At 54.1% G+C, this 10,761-nt stretch overlaps 1 protein-coding gene across 2 annotated transcripts; it reads right to left on the bottom strand.

Annotated features, from left to right (window-relative positions):
• PCIF1 (phosphorylated CTD interacting factor 1) lies at positions 1–10,761 on the bottom strand. 2 transcript variants are annotated; one of them, XM_066198815.1, is made up of 17 exons: positions 10,636–10,761; positions 10,318–10,426; positions 7,533–7,671; positions 7,229–7,353; positions 6,685–6,822; positions 6,384–6,514; positions 6,008–6,162; positions 5,631–5,778; positions 5,352–5,435; positions 4,504–4,603; positions 4,145–4,307; positions 3,579–3,751; positions 3,040–3,126; positions 2,368–2,552; positions 2,179–2,272; positions 1,797–1,972; positions 1–1,060 (listed from the first exon to the last, which is right to left on the bottom strand). In XM_066198815.1, exons 3-17 carry the CDS (start codon positions 7,654–7,656, stop codon positions 811–813), a joined length of 2,133 nt encoding a protein of 710 aa, XP_066054912.1. In that variant the 5' UTR covers positions 7,657–7,671; positions 10,318–10,426; positions 10,636–10,761; the 3' UTR covers positions 1–810. The 2 variants fall into 2 exon arrangements, with proteins under 2 accessions (XP_066054912.1, XP_066054913.1); XM_066198816.1 differs by lacking the exons at positions 10,318–10,426; positions 10,636–10,761 and having other exon boundaries at positions 7,533–9,172.

Genomic DNA, 10,761 nt, shown 5'->3' with positions numbered 1-10,761 from the left:
CAGAGCTGTATGCTGGTTTTAATGTTCCTAAGAACTAGGAAACAGAAATCAAAAATAGACTTTGCTCTTCTCGATAAAAGTAATAAAATGGTTAGCGGTGTTAAATTAATCCTTACAAAACAAAACCCAAGGAGGTTAAATAAAGCCCGGAGGCTCCGCGTAAAAACCACAATGACTACAGAACAGCTGCAAAGACATCTTTACACACCAAAGAAACTCTTCTCCTCTGCTCCCCCCCTCTCTGGGACACAATGTCAGTGAACACGGGACTCACACATGAGAAACACAGATGCGATGGGAGCAGGCCCACGAGGAGCGTGGGCGCCGCAGACAGAACTATTTACACTATGGACACGGAGCCATGCTGGGGCCAGTCCGGCCGCAGGAGCCCCCGGGCTCTGCCCGTCCCTCTCCTGCCGGGGCCCCTCCGGCTGCGGCGCTCAGCGCCCAGCACTCGCGCTTGCCATCCATCCCTCCATCCGTTCCGCCATCCTTCTGCTCGCGCGCGCGTCCCAGCTCTGGCTGTCCCTTCCCTCGGCGCTCCGGCGACGCGGAGCTGCCGGCTCCTCCTGCCGTGCCGCACTGGGCTCCCTCACCCCTGGTGAGGGCTGCGGCTGAGCCTCCTCTCCCACCGGCCGCCGGGCGCTCCCGGCTCCTGGGGGCTGGCGTGCAGTTCGCAGAGGAGAGCAGGTGCCGTGGAGCTGCTGCGCAGGAGTCCCGGGCCGGTGCTGTGCAGCCAGCAGTCTCTGCTGCCCCGGCCAGCCTCCCCCGGGGCCACCGGCACCTCCCCTGCTGCCTCGCACCTCTGCCTTAGTTGGGATTAGTCTCTCGGCTGCTGCTCTGCTCTCGGCCCAGCTCCCGCTCTTTGTCCGCTGTGGAGGAGGAGGAGGATGAGGACGAGGAGGAGGAAGATGAGGAGCTGAGGGTCCGGCCCGAATGCTTGTAGGCTGCAATGAGCTCCTGCAGCCGCTCCGGCGTGGGCTCCCACTTGGCAAAGCCGGCGCTGTTCTGCAGGAAGAGGACGGCTGTGTTGTGCACAGCCTTGTAGTACATCTCCTCCCTGCAAGGGAAAAGCACAGGCATCAGCACCTCCCCTGGGCCCCACCCAAAGCCCTTGACACCTGCTCATCCTCATCCTGCCTGCACTAGGACAAGTATTTGTCCAGTCCCTTCTCTCATTATTCTAAGAAGGGAGGCTCAGTGCAGCCTCAGGCAGTTCTGAATACAGTAGAGGATCTTGAGCTTCCAGAGCACTCATGCTGCAGAACCCCATCACTCCCTGCCAGTACACGCATGTGCTGGAGCCTGAGGGGACTCAGCACAGTGAGGCATCAGTCCTAAGCAGGTAACAACTTCAGTGTTGAGGTACTTGTTGCTTAAAACAGTTGTTGCTCAAACTTGTTGCCTCAGCAGCAGAGCAGAGGCCAGCCTGCCCCACTGGGGACCAAGCCCCCCACTGCCCCTTGCCTCTGTTCCCCCAGGGACATCCAGCTGCTGCCACACAGTAAGCTACCAGGCCTGAGGGCTGGCAGAGGCACAGATCAGTGCCACAGGTGTGACCTGTTCCAGCTGGACTTGTGCCCAAGGCATACACCTCTCAAAAGCTAAAGTTAGCAGTCATTAAACAGAAGTTGAATTCACCATGCTGTCTGCCCATCCTAAACACCCAGAGTGATGATGTGCTGCGCTTGTCCTTGCCTGCTCCCTGCTTCCCACTGATTTCAGCTTGGGAGAGGATATTTCTGTCACACAGCTTCAGAGCCGTGTTCCCAGAAGGATCTGAGAACAAAGCCTACTTTTTGCAGACGTGCTGGGACCCGCTGCGGTACTCGTGATCGAAGGCCGGCAGGATGAGCTGGTGTCGCTTGAACTTGCTCTGCTCCATGCGCGTCAGGGCTGGTGTGGGGGGGTCCCGCCACTCAGGGATGAAGACAATGAAGGAGAGCGGCTCGCTGGAGCTCTCCAGCAGTTTCTAGTGCAAGAAGAAAAGGAACAATCTCAGCACTGACTGAGCAATGACGTGTTTAATGAGCTCTACAGAAAGGAAATGCATCTGCTTCAAGAGCAGTACCAGCTGTCAGTCATCTGTCCCTGCCCTCAGGGTGCAGGAGTGGTGGGGGGCAGAGGATGGACAGCACAGCTCCATCCCAAAACAACCCCACTGGTGAGCAGACATACCTCAAAGTGAGACACCATGGCATCCATCAGCTCCTCACAGAACGGAGGATTTGCCTCAAAAGAACCACTTATAGGGAAGAAATCCAGGCACGGGCTGCAGAAAGAGGCAAAGATCCCCATCAGTCCGTCCTGAGTCATCTCATGGGCACGCACCCACACCCACACAGAGCAAGGGAACATAATACTCACCCCCTGGATCCAAAATACCCGTCTGTGTCCAAGAAGGCTGAACAGTACTGTTTGAAATAGCAATTCAGGGGCGAGGCAAAGCATTCAAAACTCACTCCGAAGAGTTTGTGGAGGGCTTCAAAGATGTGCACAGGAAGTGCCCCTTGCAGACCAGTCCCTTCATACAGCCCCACACCGAACATCATCTGAGGAGAGCAAACGCTGGTGAGCTGTGCCTGCACTCACTGTTTCTGCTGCTCCCTTCACTGACCACAGACCCAGGGCCACATGTCCATGCAACCACTCCTCTAGGTATGCAGGGCCCCTGCATTCTTTCTCAAATTCGTTTAGGTCTCTGCACATACCCAAGAATGTTCTTTAGAGATTTTATCCCATCTGACCCCACAAAATCATCAGTTTTCTCTTGTACCCAAGGGACTCTTCAGCTGCCCTTCAGAGTCAGAGCTACTGAAGGCTTCCTTCACAAAAATCTTTACCCACACCGAGGTCTTGTGTCAAGACCACAACTGCTCCCCAGTCCAGTCCTACCTCAGCATGGCATGAGCTCATTACAGACCCAGTTTAAACCCTGTTGTTGCTCCAGGCTTCCAAAGTTGTGACCCTTTCCCAGAGCAAAGACAAGTTCCCAGTGCTTCTAAGGCTTTCTGATAAACAGCTGTGGAGGGACGGTACCTGATATCGACGGAGAAGGCACCAAACCCTAGGCAGGAACTTTTCAAAGCCCGAGTCGTCGATGCAGCTGTACCGATACAGAAGCCACTGGAAGAGAAAGCCCAGCCACTGAATACACCAGGAACAGCCAAGCTACAGTGATACATGCACATTGTGACAGGGAGAGGGAGGCTGAGGAGCAGGTGGGCTCTGCAGGGAGCTGTCAGCACATCTGCTGTCACTGTGTGAGCCACCAGCTTGTCACTAACATTAAATGAATGAACCACCACAGCAGCACGTGTCTCTCAGCAAGGGTTGCCTTGGTTTGAGTACAATGTTCTAGCAGCACAGATTCAGAGCACACACGTATTCAGAGCACACACCCAACACTTGGGAAACACTCCCAGCAGAGCCTGACCCCAGCTAAGGTGAGAGTAGCTGTCCTCATGGCCATGGCATTGTCGGACAGCCCTGCAGGGATAGTTGACGAGCCTCTGCCCAACCCTGCCCAGGAGATGACACTGCCCCGAGGGGCAGCAGAGTCAGCACGCAGCCCTTACCAGCTTGCTGAAGTAGTTGCGGCTGACTTTGACCATCTCCCCCTTGTACCGCACACACGCCACGTTGTTCTCCATGTGCATCTCCACGCTGGGCAGCGGCGGGGAGGGGATGGCCAGTCTCACAGGGTAGCAGTATACCAGCCTGTCCTGCACCTCAGGAGCTTCTACCTCAGCTACAGAGAATGAACAGAAAGGTAGCCTGTGAGAAGCCAAGGGTATTCGGGATCAATCTTCACGGTCCAGTGAAATAAAAAAATGCCCTGTTCAGCGTGACCTGCTCCTAACAAGCTACTTCATCCTGGCAAATCACATATTTATAGTACCTGATGTTACAGCTGGTCACAGCACCTGACGGAAGACAGTCTGTCACTGCACAGACACTGTGACTGAAAGCTGAGGCCTATGCTGGACTGCCTGTTTTTTACTCTGAAACACAGACTTTCTGACTTTTGGAGACAGAGCTGCCCTCCCAATAGGTAACGCTCTCTGAGTAAGGACAGGCCAGACCACGGGTCCTTTTAAGTGCAGTGCTGTAGCTCTACAGCTCTCCAAAGCTGGCTGCGTACCAGAGATATTGTTCTCTTTGAGTATGGCAAGATGCTTCTCCCGGATGCGCTTGACGTATTCCAAGGATATGTAGTAAATTTTACTGCAGATGCCTTCGACAGAGTCCTTGGCTGCAGCAGACACATGGGGCCCACACTGTTTGCGTAAGTGCTCCAGGCGGTCCTGTGGAAACAGAGAACCAGAGTCTCTCACACAGCCGCCGCTGGCTCTCCAGGGGTCTTCAGTGTCTCCAGGCTGCTCTCCCATGGCAGACACTGAGGGGAGGCAATGGCAGCCATCTCCAGAAGGACCTGGACCTGTCCCCACATGCCCCCTCCCCAGCTCCCTGTGCACAGCCACACATTAGTGGCACACTGACCATGTAGTCCTCCTTGGAGGCAGAATGGTCCCGTCGCAGCCAGCTGAAAGTGTCCTCCACATTCCACTTCACCACCTTCCTGCTATCTGGAGAAGCACTCCTGCAAAAACAGAGGCAAAATTTAACTCATGGCTGCACAGCAAGGAATTCCACCCACCACCAAAGTTTACTATCAGTGGGGAATGCGGACACTGACACTTCCTTGAGGCCCATCCCAGTCACTCCCCTCCAGTTCTCTGGAAAGGCCTTCCAGATGTTTGCATGATTGCAGACTACCATGCTCTCTCCAAAACTTGGTGTAACTGGCTGCTGTCCTCTCTGCAACAGGAGAGGCCCACAAAGCCTTTATTTGTCATGGCAATGGTCCATTTTGATACTGCCTCTAATTTTCAAGTACTGCTAGGCGCTTGAGACTCTGAGAAAACTACCCTGTTTACAAGCTTTTCCTTTTCCCCGCAAGGTTCTCCCTCACTATCTTCCTCAGTTCTGTCTCCTGTGGCAGAACTGGTCAGGAAAACTGTACCCTGTATACAAAATGCCACTCAAAGCTTGTTGCTCTGCAACAGCAGTGAGTGCCCAAGCACTTCTGATTTTATCTCAGGGATAACAGAAGACATTCCACACCCAGTACTTCATTGTCTCCGCACACATTCAGCTGCCCAGTATTACATTTTACAGTAACGTCACTATCAAAAGATAGCTCCAGCACTACTGTTTTTCATCTGTATGTTCCTAACCTTGCTTTTCCTCAATAACATTATCACCAGTGCTGGATAAGGCAGGATGAGAAGCCCCTACAGTCCTTTTGTGTTTTCGGAATGTGACAGCACTGCAAGAAGAGTTCCCACCTGGATTCAATCAGTCGTTTTGCAGCCTCAGCATACTTGAAGAGCAGCCTCTTGGCTTCCTCACGGAACTTAATTCTGGATAACCTGAGGTAAGATAAATTCATATGCATGAGTCTCACAAAGGCATGGAAGCCAGGTTCAGTTCCCCAGCTTTCCTTCACCAGCATCCAACCACTTCATCAGCCAAAGGAAGCACCACAGCAGAACTGTGGCAGGTAAATCACCAGATCAGACCGACCCAGAACCACCCCAACAAGGTGCTCTGTCTGTGAACAGTACCTGATGGGAATGTCATTCATGATCTCTCTGAACATGGAAGGGGACACTACTGGCTCGCAGTCACTTGGTAAAAGAGGATCTGTCCCTTTATCAACCACTTTCCTCTCCAGCATCCAGCGATTAAATGACTCCCTCGGCGGGTCAATCCCTGGAGACGCACAGAAGAAGGGTCTATTCAATAAAATACAGAAATGCCCAGTAGCTCTGATAAGGATCATCACATAAAGTTCTGCCTAATCAATTAACCAACAATGTCACAGAGTATATAACCATCACAAAAAGAGAACACAGGGACTAGACAGGCATAAAACAAAAGGTAGATCACCACAGCACTGCAGAACTGAGAAGGAAATCAAAGGAACCCAACAGAAACTCACCTTCTCGCTGCTGGCAGAGCTCACGGTAATGCTGCCGCAACTTGAGAATGAGCTGGGACCGGAGCAGCTCCACCTCCGGGTGTGGAGAAAGCACTTCTGATGGTGCCCTCTGCTTAATCACAGCATTTGTCTGAATATCCAGGTCCCAGTATACTCTGCGGCAGAAGCAAATGTCATCAGGATAACCAGATCATTGGTTAATTATCAAATACTATTTTTAAAGATGCTTCCTTGGGCTGTTCCACCAGCCAGGAAACCAAACTATCAAAACTCCTGGCAATGATGAATCCCTCAGGTTTCTCAAAGATGTCTGGAAACCTGTGTGTCTCAAAGACTTCACTGAGAAAGAAACAGAAAACAAATGATGACAACTCACTCAGTTGGTCGTAGAAGAGCTGCCTGCTGTTTGTCTTCAGGTGAAACACACCATGCCTTCAAAACAGAAGTTCCTGGAATACTGGGAGAGCTGGGGACTGGCTGAGCAGTTGGGTTCCCTGGGACATCCGCCTGTGTGTGTGTGAAAGATGAATTACTGCACCAGAGAGACAGGTAAAGGAGAAGCAGCCCAGTGAACCAAACAGTCCCACACCAGAACACCACATGGGAGAACCCCCATGAGCTCTCCAGTCCCCCCTGGTTTCAGGCTGCACAGGTTTGTCTCAGAGCACCACACCCACCTTAGGCTTCTTCACACTGTTGCCACTTGGTGGAACCTCCTCTGAGAACCTCCTCTTCCTCTGCTTGCTCTCCACAGAGGCATCTGCCACTCCACCTTCCAGTGGCATTGGAGCTGCGTTCAGTCCCAGAGGGTCTGACTATGAGAGTCCAAACAACAACAGCACATGTCAAGCTCACCCACTGCCACTGCAGCTCCCACTGCACTGCTCCCATGCGGATGGAAATAAGGACAGCCCTAGTCAGACCTTCACAAAGCTGAAAGATTATTTTGTAGATGTCTGTATGCTTTTTAAAAATACTTTAATGAGAAAAACTCATCACAAATCCCCCACGCTGACTGTTCTTTGAGTGGTGCATGACTCCTGGAACAGCATCACCTGACAGGCACCTGACAGAGGAATACTTCCCCCAAATTGTGCCAGACAATGGACTGAGCAAGGAGCTCTGAAGGCACAGAAGACCCTCCCACACCTGTAATCTGAGGTCCACAGACCATGAACACCTCAATCCTGGCACAGCCCCCCAAGGTGAGTGAGCACTTACTATGACATCGTGCTGTCCCAGCACAGGCATTTCCCACAGAGACTGGTTCGTGAAGCGGTTGAAATAGTACGGGCGGTTCTCCCGCTTGCTCCAGCACTTCTCCCAGCCAGCCTGCACCAGCTCATCTGAGAGGACAGCGAGAGTCAGGAGAGGAGCATCCTGCACAACAGACCTGCCCTGCAGGTGCCCAGCACTGTCACAGCACACTCTGAAACACACACCATTGCCAGCCTGCCTTGGCAGCCTTGCTTCATCCCCCTCCCTATTCCCAGGGCCCTGCAGAATTCCCGAAGGCAGTCGGTACCTGGCAGGTCCTGTACCAGGCGCATGGGTTTGGGGGAGCTGGGCTGGTTCTGGTTGGAGGTGCCAGGTGAGTGACTCATGAGAGACGCTTCCTCCGCAGGGCTTCTGTGATTCTCATTGGCCATTTCTCAGCAACCACACTAGAAAAAACCAGAGCAATATCCAGTGTTACAGTAGGAAAGGTCCCAGATCTGCTTGGCGCACTCAGGTGTAGCAATACAAGTTCATTCTGATAATAAAACAGTGACTGAACCAGTACACACAAACAGCACCTCAGTCCTTAAAAACACCTGTTATCCTGGACACAACTAGCTATGAGGAATGCTCAGTGTTAAATAGGGTTAGCCAGGGTGTTCTTCAGGCCAGTATCCAAAATATTCCCTTTTCAGTTAGATCTCTCCAAAGAAACATCAGATTGTAAAAAATAACATAGGCTCCTCTATAATTATGTGCCACCTTCTGCCACACCAATACCACTGGCCAGGTCTGATCTGTTATCCTCAGAGAGTTTAAATCAACTCACACACACATAACTGCACATCATTTCAACAAAAGGCTTTAATTAAAAAAAAAAAAATCTGCTATATAAAATAGCCCTGGAGGTTCACTAACAACTTCTGTGGTTTAGAAAACCACAGGCTAGGAGTCAGAAGCTCCCAAATTATTACCCTCTGCATGTCCCAGGCCGCCATGTCCTAGTCCTAGGCCCAGTCCCACAAGCAGGGCCTCAGCCAGCTGTTCTGGCCCTTGCTGCTTTTTCATCTGCATAACAACAGTTATGCAAAAGAAGGTCTGTTGGAACAATAAAGCTCCTCTTAATCATAATTTAATGTTGCCAGCTGGAAACAGCCAGGCTTTTCCTCTCTTAGTCACCATTCTTCCCCTGGGGAAGTTTCTGAAACAGCGCCGCAGATTGCTCTTCTCTGGCAGCTCAAAACACATTGGCAATGAACTGGGGGGAAACAAGGCATTTTACATAATTCCCAGCTACCTCAGACACTTAACTCTATTCAGGCTTTAGAGACACCCGACAGCACACACCAGCACACTCAGGGCAGCAGCAACACAATGCTGTGCATAGCGTGCTCCTCACCTGAGCAGCACAGCACCTGGCAGGAGCCATGTCCAGGAGCTCTTCAATAAAAACTCTGGATATTTTGGGGGCTAAGTCACTTGGATTTGAAACCTTCGCTGCCCCTCCTGCGCATAAAGGCCAGTGGCTATTTCAGAACAACAGAATGGCAGGAGCAAACAGTGGTCAAGAGTGAGTGGGCAGTAGCTCAGCTGCCCACAGCATTGGCTGAGACCAGCACTGAAGAATTCAATTCCTTCAGCCCCTCGGAAGATGTTTCCATCCTTCCAGGCAGAGTACACAAGGAAAGGTGTGGGACGTTGGACGCCTGGTGTTTGGCTCTGCGCCAGAGCAAGCAGGTAACACCCCGTGCCTACCACAGAGCACAGGACACAACTGGGGACCTTTAACGGCCTCAGCAGTAAGCATTGTGCAATCTCACACTCCCTCCTGAACTCCAACCCCACCATGTCCTTACAGTCATTTCACAAAGGCGCCCAGGTGAGCTGGGACAGCGGCAGAGCTCGGGCTCGTATCAGCCGTGGGCACAGGGACCCCGGAGACCGCGGGCCTGCGGGGAACCTCTGAAGGATGTTTAGTCCCTCCTCCTCAAACTAAAGCTACACTTGCACATGTAGCTGCTGCTGTGTCCTGCACGTTACACAGAGCACACGCTGGAGTGAACTGGTGTGTACTGGCGGGACCAGAGCTCCCAAAGTGATGTATGTCAGGATTCACAGACAGCGCTGGGCAGAGCCCTGGCCAGCTTGGATGGCACATGCCAGTTCCAGTGACCTGCCAGTGTTTTTCACCACCCATCGCTCAAAAGAGCTGTCAAATAGGGTCACTGGCTCTGTCTCCTCCCATTTATGGATAAACTGGAATGGGGGAAGTAGACAAGAAGCTTTATCACTTGATCAGTGTTAACAAGTATTAAATCCAAGTACCCTTAAGGTCTGGGAAAAGGAAACAGCCAAACTAACAGGAATCCTGGCAGAAGCCACTCTACTTTTATGTAACTACACTGGGACTTAGACAGTGACAGGGATCCAGAGGAAGCATTTTATGGTGATTACGGTATGTTTTTATACACCATGGCAATGCATACAGTGCTTCACAAACACGGTACAATGCTGTCCCTGCCCAGAGAGCTTACAACCTAGAGCAGCAGCACAACCAGAGACCACAGTGAGGGGTAAGGAGACACAGAGTAAAGAAGTACAGCAAACAGGACCGGTATTCATTTCCATTTCACCGAGGTAGAATTTTGTACAAGACAACAGCAAATGCGGACAAAGGAGATCAGCGACAGCCCCCCGGGACAACCCCGCGGTTCTCCCCCATCCCAGAACCAGGGCTGCTCCAGGAGGCTGGGAGCCGGGCCACCGCCTCCTCCATCGGTACCCATCCCCTTCCCGAGGGCCGGCCGGCGAACCCGGAGCTGAGCAGCACAGCGCTCCCGGGGCAGCACGAGCACTGGGGCCCGGGCCACCGTGTCTGCGCGGGGAAGCGGCCGGGAACCTCCTGGGGCTGCCCTGCCAGCGACGAAGACGGCATGGAGCTCCTCGGCGCGGCGGGCCGGGGCCGGCGGGCGGCCACGGGCGCCCAGCGAGTGCGGAGAGGAGGCGGCGACGGCGACAACTCTGCAGTCTGGCCGGGAGCGGTCCGGGGGCGCGGCCTAAGCGGGGCGGCGGCCGGCCGGGCGGGTACTTACGGTGGCGGGCTGCCTGGCGGGACGCGTGGCCGTCGCTCCGTGCTCGCCGCTGGCGCGCCGGGGCCGCATCCTCATAGCGGGGCGTCCCGCGCCTGGGCCGCGGGGGCGGCTGCGGAGACAGGAGCCCGTTACGGCGCCGCGGGGAGGGGCCGCGGGAAGCGCAGGCGCGGCGGGGGAACAGCGGGGGCGCGGCGGCAGTGGCGGCCGCGCTCTAAGATGGCGGCCGCGGGCCTGCGCCGCTTCCCCTCCGCCGCCGCCGCCCGCCCCCGCCGCCTCCTCCTGCGCCGCGGGCCGCGGCCACGAGGTTGCGCCGCTTACCTGGGCGTGAGGCTAGGGGCTGCAGGCACCGGGCACCACTGCGTCCGCCACCGCCGCCGCCCCACCTCCGCCTCGCCCGCCCCGCCGCCGCCATCTTGCGCCGGGGCCGCGGGCGTGGAGCGCGTG

The sequence above is a fragment of the Chamaea fasciata genome, unplaced genomic scaffold (genome assembly GCF_029207755.1).
Source record: "Chamaea fasciata isolate MVZ Bird 193981 ecotype frontalis unplaced genomic scaffold, bChaFas1.0.hap1 SCAF_17, whole genome shotgun sequence".
Taxonomy (NCBI): domain Eukaryota; kingdom Metazoa; phylum Chordata; class Aves; order Passeriformes; family Sylviidae; genus Chamaea; species Chamaea fasciata.
This window is presented reverse-complemented; position numbering and strand designations above follow the sequence as displayed.